The sequence below is a fragment of the Peromyscus eremicus genome, chromosome 14 (genome assembly GCF_949786415.1).
Source record: "Peromyscus eremicus chromosome 14, PerEre_H2_v1, whole genome shotgun sequence".
Classification (NCBI taxonomy): Eukaryota; Metazoa; Chordata; class Mammalia; order Rodentia; family Cricetidae; genus Peromyscus; species Peromyscus eremicus.
Window position 1 is genome coordinate 82,053,225 of NC_081430.1, and position 20,700 is coordinate 82,073,924.

General features: G+C 46.3%; 1 protein-coding gene across 2 annotated transcripts; it reads left to right on the top strand.

Annotated features, from left to right (window-relative positions):
* Positions 1-8,461: 8,461 nt before the first annotated feature.
* On the top strand, positions 8,462-18,474 carry LOC131924144 (acyl-coenzyme A thioesterase 5-like). Of its 2 annotated transcripts, XM_059279368.1 has the most exons (4): positions 8,462-8,918; positions 15,033-15,235; positions 17,762-17,950; positions 18,069-18,474. In XM_059279368.1, exons 1-4 carry the CDS (start codon positions 8,462-8,464, stop codon positions 18,342-18,344), a joined length of 1,125 nt encoding a protein of 374 aa, XP_059135351.1. In that variant the 3' UTR covers positions 18,345-18,474. The 2 variants fall into 2 exon arrangements, with proteins under 2 accessions (XP_059135351.1, XP_059135350.1); XM_059279367.1 differs by having other exon boundaries at positions 17,762-18,474.
* Positions 18,475-20,700: the final 2,226 nt, after the last annotated feature.

The window sequence follows — 20,700 nt, forward strand, 5'->3', positions numbered from 1 at the left end:
TCATCTTTTTTTTTTTTTTTTTTTTTTTTTTTTTTTTTTTTTTTTTTTAGTTTTTCGAGACAGGGTTTCTCTGTGTAGCTTTGCGCCTTTCCTGGAACTCACTTGGTAGCCCAGGCCGGCCTCGAACTCACAAAGATCCGCCTGGCTCTGCCTCCCGAGTGCTGGGATTAAAGGCGTGCGCCACCACTGCCAGGCCTCAACTATAATCTTAAACATGATTGGTAGAAAATGTTAAAAATCTATAAGTTGCTAGGTCAGTGGGAGAAAATAAAACTGCCTTCTTTTTTCTGTGGCTCCTATCTGTTCAATCTATCTGTTCAAGGTGTGTTCAGTCTCTAGGCAACCTGTGTACAGCTAGATGCCTCTGGTGACAGTTAAAGGGAGATCTGGAACTAGAGGTAAGTTTTGGGAAAGGAAGAAGTTAAGCTTAATTGGCACATCTGCCAAGCCTTCTCAAACAGGTAGCCTGGATGCTTTAGTCTGTTCTTAGAGAGTACAGAGGTATCTCTGATAAAGTACTTTCCTTCAACTGGGGATGGACCTGGCCGGATGCTGCCAATGACGATAATTACAGGGAGGCTTGAACTGGGGTTCTGGCTGTGCATAGCTGTCAACACACAGGTTATCTAAATATTCCTTTAGTAGAGGGGAAATGGTGCCCAATAAATGATGGAAAAGCTACAATTGCACACAAGAAACTCATAGCAGGAAACGGCTGATAATCAAAAGCCAAATATCACCAAGGCTCCTTGAGCCTCAGCTTGACCTCTGGAAGGCCCTCGGCTTCTCCCAGGGATGGCTTCTCCCAGGGATTAGCGTTGTCATAATCAGCTGAGATCCTACTTTGTACATTTTTGTGGCTAGCAGCAGACATCTCTAATGCAGGTCTCTCCTGGGAATAGCCTCCACTGTGTGTGTGTGTGTGTGTGTGTGTGTGTGTGTGTGTGTGTGTGTGTTTGTGTAATATCAATGTGAAGGTTTCCCCCCAATTTTTTTTTTTTTTTACTGCAGGCCTTATCAGTCTGGGAGGAGAATGATTGTAGAAAATGTAAGGGATGGCAGAAGCTGATCTTGTGCCATGGCTCAGCCTGCAGGTGGCAAGAGCTGGAGCTCTGAAAGAAAGGCCGAGTCACTGTCTCATCACTGGAGTTCAGTCATTATTTGCTAAATGGCTGATTGAAAAATAAATGATTACCTACTGTTTAAACCACCTTCAACGGGCTGGGACGAGGGCTCGGCAGTTCAGAGCACACACTGCTCTTATAGGACCTACATTTGGTTCCCAGCACCTGAACCAAGTGGCTCACAACTGACTCCAGCTCCAAGAGACCCAGAGCTCTCTCCTGACCCCCTTGAACACCCGTACACATGTGTTCTCCAGCTCCAAGAGACCCAGAGCTCTCTCCTGACCCCCTTGAGCACCCGTACACACGTGTTCATACCCATGCACACACAAACCATTAAAAAACATGGTTTTGTCCCTATGCTAATTCCCTACCGGGTCCCACCCTCCTGAATGTTTAAGGAAAGATCCTTGTCTGTGTATCCTGTGTAATGGGCATTAACAGCTTAGATGCAAGATTGTAAAATATCGGCAGCGAACTTCTGCCCTCTGGGGTTCTCCCATGTGCTGTAAGCCTGTATTTAAGACCTCCTCCCCCCTTCAATAAACTGCATTCGGCATTACATAAATTAAAAAAAAAAAAAAACCAGGGCCCGGCAGCACTCTGGAGGCAGAGGCAGGTGGATCTCTGTAAGTTCGAGGCCAGCCTGGTCTACACAGAGAAACCCTGATGTGAAAAAAAAAAGTGGGGGAGGAGAGAGAGAGAGAGAGAGAGAGAGAGAGAGAGAGAGAGAGTGTGTTAGTTTTAGATATTTTAAAAACAGATTTGTGGGGCTGGAGAGATGGCTTGGCAGTTGAGAAGCTGAGAGCACTGGCTGCTCTTTCAGAGGTCCTGAGTTCAAGTCCCAGCACCCACAGCTGTCCTGGAACTTGCTTTGTAGACCAGGCTGGGCTTGAACTCACAAATATCTGTCTGCCTTTGCCTCCCAAGAGCTGGTTATTAAAGGCGTGTCCCACCACAAAAAAAAAAAACAAAAAACAAAAAACAAAAAAAAACAACATGGTTTTGAAAGCATAAGCAATGGTCCTTCGTCTATGTTGGCTCTATCTTGTGGTTTCCACTGACTGTAGATTTATATATGTAGACTTTTCCATGTCATCGCCCCCACACAGTACACCACAGTTACGAAGGCAGCATCGATGCCGTAGTGCACACTCTAAGTAATCTGCAAGTGACTTAAAGTGACCTGTGTGTCATCTGGAAATACTCTTCTGGATGAGACAGGTCAGCCACTGCAGATTTGGCCTCTGGGGTGGTCCAGGCAATTCCTCCTTCTGAATACCTGTGGGGTACGTCAGATGCTTGGTGTAAAGATAAAGGTGAGGGGTTTCATCCTCAGGCCACTGGAAGCTGGTTTGTTTGAGGAACTTGGCGCTTGGTGTAGAAACACAAGGCCCCACACAAAGGCTAAATTCTTAGGCTTTAACAAGCCGGCTGTGATGACCTGGAGCCTGGCCCCAGTGGCTTAAAAGGCATGATATAGATAGACATCTGGAACCTAATTCCTCATGGTCCTTGGCATCTTATCCAAATGTCTAGTCTAAGAAAAACAGCTGACACAATAATATTGTCTACTCAACAAAATAGCATGATGGCCAGATGTCCACCCAGACATGCGCCACACCCAAATGGCTCCTGAGATAGAACCAATGACCCCCTGCCTCATCGTCCCGTTCAGGAACTCACCCACTGTCCTAGTTAGGGTTCCCATTGCTGTGATGAAACACCATGACCAAAAGCAACTTGGGGAGGAGAGGGTTTGTTTCATTCACAGTTCTGTATAACAGCTCATCACCAAAAGCTGTGAGAGCCGGAACTCATGCAGGGCAGGAAACCGGAGGCAAAGGCCATGGAGGGGTGCTGCTTACTGGCTTACTCTCCATGGCTTGCTCAGCCTGCTTGCTTATAGAACCCAGGACCACCAGCCCTGGGGGGCACCACCCACCATGCTCTGGGCCCTTCCCCATTGATTACTAAATAAGAAAATGCCCAGCAGCTGGATCTGATGGAGGCATTTTCTCAATTGAGGCCCCCTCCTCTCCGATGACTCCAGCTGGTGTCAAGTTGACATAAAACTAGCCAGTGCAACCGACCCCTTTTCCACTTGACACACAGCACATCACTTTTCAATGGAAACCTTTCCTCTCTCATCCATCCCCAAGATGGCACGTTAATATTGATATCACAATATAAAACATAAATTAAAAATCCTTACAAATCCAAACACATTAAAAATCCAGTCTCTTTAAAATATCCAATCTCTTCAAAAAGTTCAAAGTCTTTCAGCGGTGGGCTCCTGTAAAAATCAAAATTAAGTTAAACACTTTCCTCCAGAGGGATGAACCAGGGCAGAGTCACAATCTGAACAAAGCAGAACCAACTCCCAACAGCATAAACAACTCAATACCCAATTATCTAGGATTCACTCACGATCTTCGGGGCTCCTCCAAAGGGCCTGGGTCACTTCTCCAGCTCTGCTCTCTGCAGCGCACACAGCTTGTCATCTAGGCCTGGCAGGCTCCACTCCACTGCTGCTGCCGTTCTTGGTGGCCATCCATCCCATGGTGCTGGCATCTCCAAAACTGCTGGGCTCCCTTGCTGCAACTGGGCTGCACTTTCATCAATAGCCTCTCCTGGGCTCTCTTCAGGGACACCAGCCCTTCCTGCCACAGAGTGCCAAGCCTCAACTGCTCTCCATGACCCCTTCATGCCCTCAAAACCAGTCTCAACTGGATGACTCTTACACTTCAGAGTTCAGCTGTCAGTACAAGAACAACCTTCGTCATATCTAGAACACAGCTTCTGGGTGCGGCCTCTCGGGAAGCACTTTCCAGAAGCTTTCACCTCAACAATGCCAGTCACCCCTAATTTTTCAGCTGACCAGCACTGAGCATCTCAGCAAAGCAAAGGTTTCACTAACATCTAAATAATGTACATCATAAAACCATCTTGCCGGATGGAAAGATGGGTAAGTAGATGAGAGCGTTTGCTGCTCTTGGAGAGGACCAGGGCCTGTTCCTGGCACCAGCATCAGCTGGCTTGAAACTACCTATTACTCAGGTTCCAGGAGATCCAGTGTCCTCATCCAGCCTCTGGAAACACCTGTACACACACACACACACACACACACACACACACACACACACACCCCAAATCTTGTTTAAAACACATCTTACAATTTTGTTTAAAAAAGAACATTCCTTAGACTGCAGGAATCTTTCTGGAGTGAGCGTCCCGACACCAGTGAGAGAGGAGGAAGATGTCACCAGTGGGGACAGCCAGGACAGCTCCTGAGCGCTCCCAACTCTGGTCCAGTCTGTGTTTGCCTTTTATACTCTAAAACCACAACATGGGGCAGTCGAGCGAGCAAGAGTTTACAGAAGCCCCCCCGGCAGTCCGCAGGCTGTTAGGGCAATGAATGACCCATTGTTTCAGCTGTATTTCCGGGTCATTCTATTCCAGGTAGCAAGTGAAGTCATGCTTCACACACAGGCAGTACAAGCAGTGCGTCAAGTGAATTGCTAAATAAATCAATAAATCAGTATCTAATAAGTGATCTTTTCTACCTTATTCTACTTCATTTTGTTTGTTAGCATGTGGGGGTGTGAGCATTCCTGTGTGTGTACTTTTGGAGGCCAGAGGTCAACCTCAGGTGGAGCTGTGCACTTGGTTTTTTTTTTTGAGACAGGGTCTCTCACCGAGACCTGAGGTTCATTGATTAGGTTAGACTGACGGGGCCAGCAAGCCCCAAGGATCCACCTTTATCTCCCTGTGACAGGGCAAGACAACGCAAAGGTTCCTCCATCTTGCACTCTTGCTGAGGCCATTTCAGGTTTAACTAGAATCTGATCTTTTTGATGGAGAATCTCGTGGAAAATTACCCGAGTCTATTCTAGGCGCCCGAGATCAGGATGTGCCAGCTAACATAGGGTGTTTGTGTAGGAACCCCTACAGCTAACCACTTAGCTTCAAGTGCTTGCTTCTGTGGAGCCCCTGTGCAGCTGCCAATCGAGATGGCAGGAGTGGTTTCTGCCTTTAAAAACCCTGTGCTCTGGATACTCAGCACACCCAGGCTGGTATACCTGGGTATGGCCCCAGCTAGCTGGAATAAAGACTTTCAATTTTGGCTATAAACTGTGTCATCTGAGTGGTCATCTCTGGTGGCCTCCCACAACACACCCAGTGCTGGGTCTACAAGCACACACTGCACTTAGCTTTTTAATGTGGGTTCTGGGGATCAAACACGGGCCCCCATACTTTTGCAGCAAGTGTTTTATGGAAGGAGCTATCTCCCCAGCCCTAGGAAAATTCTTTAAGATAAGGAAAAAGTAAGCCAGCTAGTGTACTTTTCACTGAATTATAAAATTTGCTCAATCTTAGCCAGGTGTGGTGGCACACATACCTTTAATCACAGGACTCAGGAGGCAGAGGCAGGCAGATCTCTGAGTTTGAGGTCAGCCTAGTTGACATAGTGAGTTCTAGGCAGCCAGGGTTACATGGCAAGAGAATCTGCCTAAAAAAAAAAAAAAAACCTAAAGAATTTTAAAAATAAAAATAAAATTAGTTTAATCTTTAAGACTTGTATATTGTGGGGCTGGAGAGATGGCTCAGAGGTTAAGAGCACCAACTGCTCTTCCAGAGGTCCTGAGTTCAATTCCCAGCAACCACATGGTGGCTCACAACCATCTGTAATGAGATCTGGCACCCTCTTCTGTATGCATAATAAATAAATAAATCTTAAAAAAAAAAGACTTGTAAATTGTATCCTTTGAATAGAGTAACTTTAAAATCCACAGAATCATGTATATAATCATTATGAAGCCATGTAAGAGTATTCCTCTCTCAATATGCCCATGTATAGATCTAAAAGGTGTACTTTCTTTTATCTCTATTTAATAAATTGGCTAATCATGTGTTAGTCAGTGTTCCATTGTTGCAAAGAGACACCATGACCATAGCAACTCTTATAAAAGAAAGCATTTAGGACGGGCAGTGGTGGTGCATACCTTTAATTCCAGCACTTGGGAGGCAGAGGAAGGTGGATCTCTGTGAGTTCGAGGCCAGCCTGGTCTTCAGAGCGAGTTCCAGGACAGGCTCCAAAAGCTACAGAGAAACCCTGTCTCGTAAAACCAAAATAAAATAGATAGATAGATAGATGATAGATATACATAGATAGATAAATAGATAGATAGATAGATAAAAGCAATGAATTGGGGCTGGCTTACAGTTCAGAGGTTTAGTTCATTATCATCATGGCAGGGAACATGGTGGCATGCAGGCAGATCCGGTGCTGGAGAAGGAGCTGAGAGTTCTACACCCAGATTCACAGGCAGCAGGAAGAGAGAGTGACATTGGGCCTGGCTTGGCTTCTGAGACCTCAAAGCCCACCTCCAGTGACACACTTCCTCCAACAAGGCCACACCTCCCAATCCTCAGCAGCACCACTCCCTGATGACTAAGCATTCAAATAAATATACAAGCCAGGGGCAGGGGCATTTTTAGTCAAACCACCACACCATGCTTCATTCTGACTGGTCCTGAAGTTCCTTTTTACAAATGTATGGTGTGTGAGTGTGTGCACAAGTGTTTGCATGTATGGGGATTTGTGTGTGCGGTGGTGTGTCTGTGTGTATATGCACAAGTGTGGGCATCCATGTGGAGACCTGAAACTGACATCCATGTCTTCCTCCACTACTCTTCACATTGTTTACGGAGGCAGCATCTCTCGCTGAACTTGGAGCTCATCGATTCCAGCTAGTCTAGCTGACCAGCTAGCTCCTGAGATTACATGCCAGCCTGGTTTTTACAAGATCTCCAAGAATCTGAACTCCAGTCCTCAAGCCTACACAGCAAGCTCTTTATCCACTAAGCCACCTCCTCGGCCCCTCAGAAATCCTCTGTGGTCTATGGTGCAGTCAATGATTAGGCTTTACCATGGTAGTGCTGGGCAGCATCTCCTTCCCTTGCTGACATGTTCAGCTAAACAGAGTCACACTGCGAGGTGAGAAGGTAAACAGAAGTACTTATTGTCTCCCATTTGCATCATCATCCTGATATGAACTGAATTTCCCGGGGGGGGGGGGGGGGGGGGAGCCACACTGATGTTACTGATTGATTCAAACGTCTGCAATCATTAGATGCACAGAGCCAAATCAGCTTGCACGACCTTTAGCCTCCTTTAAACACCTCTCTGTTTAACCTAACATCCAGCCTGGGGCTGTTAGATAAATCCTTTTGCAATGTACTGACGCCTAGCTTCCACCAACCACTCTGAGAACACCGTCGGGCAGCCCCTGAGGCCCATAGTAGGTTCGGTAAGATAACCTGCCCAGCTGATGCCTGCATCAAAATATCTTAAGAGTGCCTTGGTTTATGACGTTCTTTTGTTTGTTGCGAAAACTTCATGGAACTGTTACCAGTTGGAACAAGGTTTGGAAACAACCCCAATCTGTATTTCTGGGTAACGATCAATCATTGGTTCCAGGAAAAGAAACAAAAACCTTTATTCTCTGAGGTGAAGGCTGCCTGTCTGCGTCGACACTAGGTTGCAGTTGCTGCCTTGAGGATCTCAGTGAAGAGCCAACCAAGCCTTACTAGCCGCCACCACCCTCTTTTTCATGTTGCCATGGTATCTACAAACTGTTCTTAAGTGACTCCGTCCCATAAGCACCAGTTTCCTGCCAAGACTGACTGATAAAACCCCAAACCTATGAGTTGAGTTGAAAAATCTATCCCTGTCTTTCTAGGCTGGGGGGCAGTCTGGCTGGGCGTTATCCCAGGTTAGCCCATAAAATTGTCCCTACAACCCTTTTACGGATAAAGTCACTGCCTTCAGCGGCTCAGTTACTTACCTTCCCAAGCCATTAATTACCCTGGGTGGTCTGACTCCATACGTTTGGTTCCAGCTTCTATTCTGGGCTGCATGAGGAAAGGCTAGCAACATACCCAAGGAAGGAAGGTTCAAGGCCAAGTTCCTAAGGATCACCTCGCTAAAGTATCCTGAGGTACTTTTGCAAAACTATTGTTAGGGGAACAGTATTCCTATCAAACCAGGCTTTGTACCTGTATTTCAACATCACCTTGAAAAACATAAACATTACTATTGCATGCATAGCTTTTCTGTATACAGGCCACCATATCCCATAAACTCTAAGTCGAGTTTCACACCGCGATTGCTAAAGCACACAAGTAGAGCGAAAGGTTCCCCTGTGATCACTGACTCCAGAAGTTGAGAGACAGTATTCTCTTTTTTCTCCGTGTCAGGATAAAATCACTGCCTTCACGGCTCAGTTACTTACCTTCCCAAGCCATTAATTACCCTGGGTGGTCTGGTCAGGATGGTGCCAATGGTAAGCCTGGAGCCCGAGGGCCGCAGCTGCTGGGACGAGCCTCTGAGCATCACCGTGCGCGGCCTGGCCCCCCAGCAGCCCGTCATGCTGCGCGCCGCCCTGCGCGACGAGAAAGGCGCGCTCTTCCGCGCCCACGCGCGCTACCGCGCCGACGCCCACGGCCGGCTGGACCTGGCGCGCGCGCCCGCGCTGGGCGGCAGCTTCGCGGGGCTCGAGCCCATGGGGCTGCTCTGGGCCCTGGAGCCCGAACGGCCTTTCTGGCGCCTGGTCAAGCGCGACGTGCGGACGCCCTTCGTGGTGGAGCTGGAGCTGCTGGACGGCCACGAGCCCGACGGCGGGCGGCTGCTGGCGCGGGCGGTGCACGAGCGGCACTTCATGGCTCCCGGGGTGCGGCGCGTGCCCGTGCGCGAGGGCCGTGTGCGCGCCACGCTCTTCCTGCCCCCAGGTGAGCGGCCTCCCTCCTGTGCTTGCAGCCTGGGATGCTTCGTGGGTGCGAGGCCTGGGCCCTTCTTCCCTGTCCCCCACGCTCACCAGGGGTCCTTAGGGGTCAGGGGCCCCTGGAAAAGCCTTTCTGACTTGGGTTCATGGCTGGGGGAGTCCTGAACTGCAGTTCAACTCAGGAGCAACATCACAAGTTGCTTAGGCAAGCAGAGGCATCAGGGCTCTCGCCCAAGCCCCCTGAACTAGAAATCTTCTCTGTGATAGTACAACCTGGCTGGTGGTTGTGCACGGGTTCACGTTTGGCATTGACTGTTCTAGAACAGTCCTTCAGGCAAGGTGGGCCAGCGCAAGCACTGGGGAACTTTCTAACCCTGCAGGACTTGAGTGCCCCCTCTGAGTCCAGAATCTGAAAACATGCCTGGGTGATGCTGAGGTAACACCTGGGGTAAAAGAGCCACAAAGCTCTGAGAGGAACTTAATAAGTTCAGTGACTCGCAGAGAGGTGTTCTAGGGGATTTGGCCCAGGGATGACACTCCGAACTGCTGAAATGCTGATAAAAACCAGTTTGAAGACCATCCTAGGATAAGGATGCTGTACCTGTGATTACACAACAGTTAATCCGTGGTGCTGCACGTTTTGATGGCCCCAATATTGCTGTAGAAGATGGTTGGAATGTACATGGCTCTGGCAGACCGCCTTAAAATAGGATAGCTACATATTTATGCAGTAATACAGAAAAATGCATTAGCACTAAAGGGCCTTTGATAAGAGATTTCCATGATCCCTTTCTTTGACTTCCTGATGGACATCTGTGTTTCCTTCCTATTCTAAGCCTGTCATGACCTAGTATCCTAATTAGGACACTGTTTTTAAACTTCAGAGCGTCTTAGGGCCTCTAGACGTTAAATCCGGGGTTCACTACCACGGTTAAATTTTCCAAGGTCCATTTTTCTACCCTCTCCTGATTGTAACTTGCAGTCAACTAAGTTTCCCTTGTCAGAGACCATTTCACATTATAATCTGTCTGTGTCAGGGCAAGCTAACTTGGTACTCAGGGAGCTCCTGCGAGCCATCCACTTGTGTCCTCCTTTTATAGTTGCCAGAATGTGCTTCCATGTGGTAGCTCCTTCTCCAGGGCGGCTCTCTGTAGATGTAACCAACCATCTTATTAAATAAGAAACACAGAACCAATGCAAAGAAGAAAGCCAAGAGGTCAGAGCTAAGAGCTAAAACCTTACCCTTCCTCCTGCGGTGGTCCTACCTCTCCGAAAGAGAGCTACTTCCTGTGTTAAAGTCTTTATATGGACTTTCTGTTCTGCCTTCTCATTGGTTGTAAACCCAACCACATGACCGCCTCGTCACTGCCTGTCTGTATAGACCTCCAGGTCTTCTATAGTTGGTATTGAGATTAAAGGCGTGTGTCTCCAATGCTGGCTGTATCCCTGAACACACAGAGACTTACCTAGCTCTGCCTACCAAGTGCTGGGATTAAAGGCGTGCACCACCACCACCCAGCTTTCCTATGGCTTGCTAATAGCTCTGACCCCCAGGGCAACTTTATTTATTAACATACAAATAACATTTTAGTACAAAATAAAATATCACCATAACTCTCCTAAAAGAAAACATTTAATTGTAATGCCAGCTTACAGTTTCGGAGGGTTAGTCCATTATCATCTTGATGGGACATGGTGGAGTGTAGGCAGACATGGTGCCACAGAAGGAGCTGAGAGCTCTACATCTTGACGCACAGGCAGTAGAAGGAAAACTCACACTGGGTGTGGCTTGAGCATAAATGAGACCTCAAAGCCCACCCCCACAGGGACACACTTCCTCCAACAAGGCCACACCTACTCTGCCGTGCCTGCACGGCCATTGGGCCCAAAACCTGGCGAGGGAAGTCGGGATGAACACAGCACACACCAGTCAAGTTGCAAGCATCAGGACTAGCTTTATTCTTTCTTCCCCATCTTATATACCCTTTCAGGAGGAACAAACAAAATTGTTTATCAAGCACCCAGGGTCAAGGAATGGTCAGCATGCCCCAGGAAGCCACAGCTGCCAAACCATGAGATATACCAAACAGCAAAACATCCACAGAACAGTCTGACCTCAGCCCGCTCAGAACAGGGGAAGTGGGGGCAATCTTAGAGGGGTCAGAGCCATTCTGATCCCAACACTACTCCAACAAGGCCACACCTCCTAATAGTACCACTCTCTATGGCTCAAGCATTCAAACATGTGATTCTATAGGGGCCACCTCAAACCACCACAATTGGTTAGAAAAATGGGTGAGTGTTGTAGGATAATCTTTTTGTACACTGTGAAGATGCGGCTCTGCTAAGATACCTTATGATTGGTTTAATAAAGAAATGAACAGCCAATAGCCGGAGAGGATAGGTGGGACTTCTGGGAAGAGATAGGAACTATGGGAAGAAGAGAGGTGGAATTCACCAGCCAGACACAGAGGAAATGGGACATACAGAATGGAAGAGAGGTAATGTGCCATGTGGCAGAATGTAGACTAATAAATGGGTTAATTTAAGGTTTTGTTTGTTTTATTTTTATTTTTTCAAGACAAGGTTTCTCTGTGTAGTTTTGGTGCCTGTCCTGGAACTCACTCTGTAGACCAGACTGACCTCAAACTCACAGAGAGCCACCTGGCTCTGCCTCCCGAGTGCTGGGATTAAAGGCGTGTGCCCCCGGTACCCCGCTGAATTTAAGTTTTAAGAGCTAGTTGGGAACAAGCCTAAGCTAAGGCCAAGCTTTCATACTTAATAAGAAGTCTCCCTGTCATTATTTGGGAGCTGGAGGTCCAAAGAAAGTTCAACAACAGGTGAGCTACAGTTTCTAGCAGGGACGAAAAGCTATATATGCTTTGAAGGAGGTGACTGCGTGATTAGGACTTGGTGACTGTGGACAACTGGAATGTTGCAGGCCCAAAGCCAAATAAATGATCTTTAGCCCCTAAAATAGCCACTTACTGCCTATCCAACATTCCTGTAACTCTTAGGTAAATCTTTTTTGGAATGTACAAACCTCTAATTTCCACCAACCCAGAGACTCAATATGTTGTCCAGTAACACACCTACTTGATGTTTCCACCAGTGTGCTTTAAAAGGACCTTGATTTCTGGTGTGTGTGTGTGTGTGTGTGTGTGTGTGTGTGTGTGTGTGTATACATGCACATGTGTGTGTACCCAAGGAGGCCAGAAGAGAGCATCAGATTCCCGGGAGCGAGTATTAAAGGCAGTTGTGTGCCCCAACATGGGTGCTGGGAACTGAACTTGGGTCTCTGGGTAAGCAACAAGTATTGTTAACTACTTAGTTACTTCTCCACCCAATTTGTGATTTTTCTGGGAGGAGGAAGGTATTGTTCTTGTTATGCCTTAGTTACTTTTTTTATTGCTGTGATAAGACACCACGATTAAGGCAACATATAAAAGAAAGAGTTTATTGGGGGCTTACTTACAGTTTCAGAAGGCTAGAGTCCATGATCATCATGGCCAGGAGCATGACAGCAGGCAGGCAGGTAGGCAGGCATGGCTCTGGAGCGGTAGCTGAGAGCTTTCATCTGATCAGTGAGCACAAGGCAGAGAGAGACGACTGGAAATGATGGCCTTTGAAACCTCAGAGCCCAGTGACACACCTCCTCCAAAAAGACATCCTTCTTAGTCCTCCTCAGTTTCACCAGTGCGGGACCAAGTATTCAAATGTAGGAGCCTGTGGGGGGGCATTTTCATTCAAACTACCATGTGTTACCATGAAAACTTCATGGAACTCTTACCATGTAGGAACATGGTATTTGGGGCAACCTTAATCCAAGTTCCTGGAGCATCCTCATCCAGGTTTGGGTTCAAAATAAACCATTTCTTATTCTCCTTGAACTGTTTTACATCAACAAATTGAGTTTTCATATGTCTACACTTGAGATGAACTACAGATGTTAGAAATATATGAATGTGGTCAAGTGGTGGTGCATGCCTTTAATCCCAGCACTCAGGAGGCAGAGGCAGGCTGATCTTTGTGAGTTCAAGGCCAGCCTGATCTACAGAATGTTGTTGGACAGGCTCCAAAGCTACACAGAGAAACTCTGTCTCAAAAACAAAAACAAACAAACAAACAAACAAAATATGTGAATGTGCCAGGCAGTGGTGGTGCACACTATTGATCCCAGCACTCGGGAGGCAGATGCAGGCAGATCTCTGAGTTTGAGGCCAGCCTGGTCTACAGAGCTAGTTCCAGGACAGCAAGGGATGTTACACAAAGAAACCCTGTCTCAAAAAACATACTACTTCTGCTGGGCAGTGGTAGCACACGTCTTTAATCCCAGCACTCGGGAGGCAGAGACAGGCGGATCTCTGTGAGTTCGAGGCCAGCCTGGGCTACCAAGTGAGTTCCAGGAAAGGCACAAAGCTACACAGAGAAACCCTGTCTCGAAAAACCAAAAAAAAAAAAAAAAAACAAAAAACAAAACAAAAAAAAAAACATACTACTTCAAGTACTAATAATAATGTCTGTACAGTGTGGGAGTATATAAAGATGTGTGGTGTGTGTTGGTGTATGAAAGAAACATGTATAATAACTTTTCTAAGCAAGCAGGTGTATTTGCATAGTTGGAATACGCCTAAATCATGAAGCAGAAATAAAGTTTAATGTATAAACTAATTAAAAGATCATGTTGGAGAGATGGCTCAGCAGTTAGTAGCATTTGCAGCTCTTGCAGAAGAGTTCAGTTCCCAGCACCCACACTTTATCTCAGAACCATCCCCAGCTCTAGTTCCAGGGGAACCAGCTCCCTCTTCTGACCTACAAGCTCATGTGTACCTGGCATACACGTGGTATAGATGTGTATTCAGGCAAAACACCCATACACATAATATATATTATTATTCATTGGTGTTTTTGCCTGCATGTCTATGTGAGGGTGTCAGAAGCCTTGGAACTGGAGTTTTGGACAGTGTGAGCTTCCATGTGGGTGCCAGGAATTGAACCCTGGTCCTCTGGAAGAACAGCCAGTACTCCTAACCACTGAGCCATCTCTCCAGCCCCCTCCCCCCGCAAATACGTAAATATTTTTTAGAAAAACCCAAAAGAACAAAAAACTTAAAACAAAGGATGTGCCTTTGTAACATCGGGACCAAGAAGAATTTCTTGCTGACTCAAAAAACACAAAGAAAATAGAAAAACCTTGATGAGACAAACAAAAGATAAAGTTAAATGCAAGGAAGGTCGGGTCATAAAAATCCAGAAGCTTGGGGCTGGAGAGATGGAGAACTCACTACTCTTGCAGAAGACCTGAATTCACCTCCTATAACCCAAATGGCAACTCACAACTGTCCATAATGCCAGTTTCAGGGGATCTGATGTCAGCCTCTGGCCTCCAAGGGTACTAATCACTGATATAACTATACCCCCAAATACTCAAACACATGAATATTAATAATTTTTAAAATTTTTTGTTTGTCAAGACAGGGTTTCTCTGTAGCCCTAGCTGTCCTGGAACTCATTCTGTAGACCAGGCTAACTCTGACCTCAAACTCAGAGATCTGCCTGCCTCTGCCTCCCAAGTGCTGGGATTAAAGGCGTGTGCCATCATGCCCTGCTACTAATAAATGATTTTTAAATCTAGGAATTTACAAGCAAGTACAGATAAATGTGGACTTTATTTGACTCTTTGCTAGCAATCTTGAAAAATCACAAGCCTTGGCATAGAATGTAGAGACACTACCTGAGAATTTAGAATTTCTTTCAAAATTTTTTTTCAAGATTATCAATGAATAGGTTTTGATATCACAATACTTTAGAAGTGCAATTAATCAGATTTTTTCATGACAAACACATTTTTAAAAATTCTGGATGGTTTAAGTAGGAAAGAAATGTGCTGGGAGGTCACTGATTTAGGAATACAATGGAACAGGCATTGGGAAATTGGGACCAAAAAAACTGAGAGGATCCTAGGGAACCTCTACAAAGAACCAAGTACCTAGTCCCAGCACCCAGCCAACAGTTGACATCCATGATGATGGACACTCAGGGCTGCAGTAAACTCAATGCAGATGCTGTTGAGCTAAGTAAATGGAAAACTGTCTCTCCCTCTTGTATCTCTCTTTATAAGGAAATGGACCCTTCCCTGGAATCATAGACATTTTCGGAGTTGGAGGTGGCCTTCTGGAGTATCGGGCTAGTCTGCTGGCTGGGAAGGGTTTTGCTGTCCTGGCTCTGGCTTATTATAACTATGATGACCTCCCCAAGGGCATGGATGCCTTTCACCTGGAGTACTTTGAAGAAGCCGTGAACTACCTGCTCAGACACCCCCAGGTTGGCTGTTATTTTTGTCTTTTGGTTTAGAAACATCCATCCACCAAGGCAGGATTTTCAATCTAGTTGCTAAGGCACAGCGTGGGGGGCCCACTCCCACTTTTACCCCAGGGTACTGTACTCTTGAGGAGGGAGAAGTGAGAAGTAGTTAGATAGAAATATAGAGGGGAGAGAGACAGAGAGAAACACAGGATGGCTCGGAAGGGCCTGGATCCTTAACCACCGGCCCCTTCTGTCTCTTCTAAGGGGCTTTTTAAAGGAATGCCAAGGGGTGGAGCAAAAGACCTCCCCACAGCACAGACCCTTTTGTACAGACCCTTCCGAGGTAACCTGGTAACCACACACATGGTCAAGCAATCCTCTAATGCAGCTCTGTTGGGTAAAGCAAGCTCAGATCTCACTAGGAAACCTTTGTGGGCCTCCACAGCACAGTGATATAATTAAATATTAGATTGTTTTAAAAAATTTTATGTATATGAGTATTTGGCCTGCATGCATGTTTGTGAACCACATATGTGCCTGATACCTGTGAAGGCAAGAAGAGGGTTTTGTATCCCTTGAACTGGAATTACAGACAGTTGTGAGCTGCCACAGAGTGGATGCTAAGCACTGAGCCATTTCTCCAGCCCCCAATATTTAGTCTTTTCCAAGGCCAAAAAAGGAAAGTCAATTTTTGAACTAGATGAGGCATAGAATTGGCTGGAAGTCTGACAATGGAAACACATAGACAAGAGCCTGATATCATGGTTCGTCCCGAAAGGAGGCTACCTGGGGTATGGGCACAGTCAGTGTTAAGATTAAAGAAGGCCAAGGTAAACCACAGCTGGGCTGGGGCCCTGAGCGGCATCATTGCTTTGCTTGAGTGTGTCTCCAGCACCTTTGTCCTGAGCACAAAATGGCTCACACTTGTGAAGCCCTGCAGGAGGATCTACCCTTAACTGACAAACATCCTTCACTGGGCAGACAGTAGAGGAGTGAGACAGGACTACACGTGAGGAAGACAAAATCAGGTCCACGTGAGTTCAGAGTGGGGTGTGGGGCAAGGCGGGGACCGATGTGGAAAACAGAAAATCACATTCAGTGTGAACAAGGAAACGAAGAGGCCACACATGAAGCCCAGCAGAAGTGAGAGATGACAGGAGGAGCCTCATTTTGCAAGGGTTGAAAGATTCCCTGTTAGGACAGGTGGTGGTGGCCCACGCCTTTAATCCCAGCACTCGGGAGGCAGAGCCAGGCGGATCTCTGTGAGTTTGAGGCCAGCCTGGGCTACCAAGTGAGTTCCAGGAAAGGCGCAAAGCTACACAGAGAAACCCTGTCTTGAAAAACAAAACAAAACAAAACAAAACAAAACAAAAAAAACAAAAAAAAAAAAAGAGAGAGGAAAAAAAAAAGAGAGAGAGAAAAGAGAAAGTTTCCCTGTTAGAAGCAGTAGAGTCATTGTCTGGGAACTTGTCCTATCAATTATGGTTTTGTAAACCTTTCAGTGCCTGCTACCACTTATGTGTTAGAAGAAAATTGATACAGAAGGAAATAGTGGGCAGGTCTGTCAAGGAGGTTTTCTTTATACATGCCTCTCCATGATTTTGTAATATTTATATATACCATTAAATAAGTACCTTTATAATGATCTCAAATAACTCTTTGATAAAAGTAACACTAATTTCAGTTTTGGAGACTTTTGTTTCTACTGTTCTGGCTAGTTTTATGTCAACTTGAACAAGCTAAAGTCATTGGAGAAGAGGAAACCTCAACTGAGAAATTGCCTCTGTAAGATGGTTCTGCAGGGAAGCCTGTGGAGCATTTTCTTAATTAGTGATGTGGGGGGACCCAACCAATTGTGGGTGGTGTCACCCCTGGGCTGGTGTTCCTGGGTTCTATAAGAAAGCAGACTGAACACGCCATGAAGGGCAAGCCAGTCAGCAGCACTCCTCCATGACCTCTGCGTCAGCTCCTGCCTCCAAGTTCCTGCCCTGTTTGAGTTCCTGTCCTGACTTCCTTCAAAGATGGGCTATGATGTGGATATGCAAGGCAAATAAACCCTTCCCTCCCCAACTTGCTTTTAGTCATGGTGTTTTGTCACAGCTATGGTAACCCTAACTAAGACAATTTCTTTCTCTTCTTCTGTACGTATGTGTCTCACTCAGACTCTTAAACACAACAGAATATTACCTGCATTCACTTTAATACCATCAACTTACATGAGTGCAGTGCCCTCAAGTATAAAAGCACCATAGGAAAAGAGCTAAGCTTTTCTTGACTTATCTACATGCTTCCTTTGACATATTCATGCTTAGGAATGAGCCTGTTAATTCCCATTTGAGCTTCATGTAGACCAGGGGTCTTAGAGTTGAGCCTCATCTTACCACTAGGGACACTGATTTGAAGTGACTTAATCACCTTTCAAAAGCCAGGATGGTGCAGAGGGAGACTCAGGCTCAGGCCACCTTGCATCCATAGGTTGTCACCACTAACTGTCCTACCCTCTAGATGAACTCATTCCCTTTCTTCTCTCTGTCTCTTTCTTAGGTCAAGGGACCAGGGATTGGCCTGCTGGGGACTTCCAAAGGGGCTCAACTCTGCCTCTCCATGGCCTCTTTCCTGAAAGGCATCACGGCTGCTGTCATAATCAATGGCTCTATGGCCAATGTTGTTGGAACATTACAATATAAGGATGTGACCCTGCCCTCTTTATGCATACATGTAGATCGTATCAAGGTGACCAAAGATGGCCTTAAAGATATTTTGGATGTCCTGAATTGCCCTTTAGAAGGACCTGACCAGAAGAGCTTGATTCCTGTGGAAAGGTCAGACACGACCTTCCTGTTGATTGTAGGTCAGGATGACCGCAATTGGAAGAGCGAGTTCTATGCCAATGAGATCTCCAAATACTTACAGGCCCATGGGAAGGAGAAGCCCCAGATCATCTGCTATCCCCAAACAGGGCACAATATTGAGCCCCCTTACTTCCCACTGTGCAAGGCTTCCCTACATGCCTATTTTAACATGCCTGTCGTCTTTGGAGGGGAGCCCAGGGCTCAAGCCATGGCCCAGGTGGATGCATGGCAGAAAGTCCAGACTTTCTTCCACAAACATTTGGGTGGTGAAATGAGGACAATCCCAGCAAAACTGTGATTTTTTTTTTGAATAGTGACATTTCTGATCCCTCCTGAGCAGGGCTGCCACTGTTAGGGTGTGTATCCATTTTTTCTCCCTTTAATAAAGTCTTGAAGTCTTCCTTATTGGTTGAAGGACAGTGTGGTTCCTACTTTCTTATGGTGCTGAGGATTGAGCCCAGGGCTTGTGCATAGTAGGGTAGCACTCTGCCACTGGGCTATCCCACTCTACCTTAGAGGGCAGTGATTCATTTATTTTTTTTAAATTTTTCATGTAATATATTTTTATCACATTTTCTCCTCCTGCAACTCCTCCCAGAATCTCCCCACCCAACTCTGTATTCTCTCACTTTCAAAACCAAACCAAACCGTAAAAGCAAAAAATCAAAACAAACAAGCACGTGCGCGCGCGCGCACACACACACACACACATACACACACACACACACACACACCAACCAAACAAATAAAAAACCCTGGGGTTCATTTGTGTTAGCCAGCAACTGGGCATGGGACCTACCCTGGACTCTAGTTGACATGCAGTCACACTTCATTAGAGAAAACTGATTTTCTGTTTGTCAGTGGGTATCAATTCTAAATAGCTTCTTGGTTAGGAGTGGGGCCCCATGTCCACTTTCCCCTCTCAGGGCTACGATCCCATCTGGCTTGAACCTGTGCGGGTCTTGTAAGTCCTACTACAGTCTCTGTGAGTTCCTAAGTGTATCAATTCTGTCATGTCTGGAAAACACTGTCTCCTTGGAGTCGTCCTATACCTCTGTCTCGAGAAAAAATTTAAAACAACATTGTAAGAGCCAGGTTAGCCTTGAACTCACAGATATCCACCTGCCTGGATGACTGGGATTAAAGGCAGGCACCACTATCACCTGGCTGCAATCTTTTTGCCTCCTCTTCTGCAAAGACCCTGAGCCCTGAGGGGAGGACTTTGATGGAGACATCCCATTTAGGGCTGAGTGCTCCAAAGTCTCTCACTCTGCACATTGTTCAGTTGTGGGCTCCTGCATTAATTCCCATTTACTGATGAAGGCCAAGAGAGACACTGATCTGTGGGTGCTGCTGTATGCCATTAGGAGCCTTTTATTGCTATATTCCTTTAGCACAGCAATTGTATTAGGTCTTCTCCCAGGGAGGGAAGCGATTTTTAAGAAACTTAAGAGGCTGAGGAGTGTTTACCATTCTCAAGGTGGTGGGACCTGGGAGAATGGAGCCTGAAAATGAGTCAGACTAAAGTCTCATGCAATAGCCAAGTGTATTCGGAGAATCAGACAATTCATACTCTCAGGGGTAAGAGGAGTCACATGAGCCAAGTGTACAATAAGGGCAAGCCACGGGTGGCAAAACCATGTTTTTCCATAGAGGCATATAAACAAATAACAATAGCCAGTTGTAATGAGTAATTTGAAGTACACCCACTCCTATCTGCTATACCTGGGAGAGACACAAAAGCACATTTAAGAACAATTCAGTGTTTTTGAAGAAACTGAGGTCACAAGACTTTTGTCTTTGTGTGTGTGTGTGTGTGTGTGTGTGTGTGTGTGTTAGTTTTTTGTTTTGGGGGTTTTTTTGCGGGGGGGGGGGAGTTTTCTCACAAGCCCCCAGAATTCCTCGCAAGGACTCCATTCTTGGGCCATGTTCCAACAGAAGGGTCTACCGGGCAAGGCTTGCAACTGTTACCAGGCAAGGCATGCAACTGGGTGGTTACCCGGCCAGGCATGACACTGACAACACCCAGCTCCCAAACAAATCACACCCAGAGGCTATTCTTACGTATGAATGCCCGGCCTTAGCTTGGCTTTTTTCTTGCCACCTTTCCTTAACTTAAATTATCCCATCTACCTTTTGCACCTGGGCTTTTTCTGTTCTCTTACTTCTGTAAGTCTTACTCTTATTCCAGGGCTTGCTGGGTGGCTGGGTGGCAGGGTGGCTGGCCCCTGGAGTCCTCCTTCTCTGGCTACTTCCTCTTTTCACTCTTCCGTCTCTTTTTTACTCCCAGATTTCTCCCTATATATATTCTCTCTGCCTGCCAGCCCTGCCTATCCTTACTCCTCCTTGCTATTGGCCATTCAGTCCTTTATTACACCATCAGGTGTTTTAGACAGGCACAGTAACACAGCTTCACAGAGTTAAACAAATGAAACATGAACAAAAGTAACACACCTTAAAATTATATTCTATGCTGGGTGTTGGTGGCGCACGCCTTTGATCCCAGCGCTTGGGAGGCAGAGGCAGGCTGATCTCTGTGAGTAGTAGAAATTTAGTAACCACTGCGCCATTAGGGTTGAGTAGAAACTTAAAGAGGACTCTATGCTGGTAAACGGAGTGAGTTACAGGAGC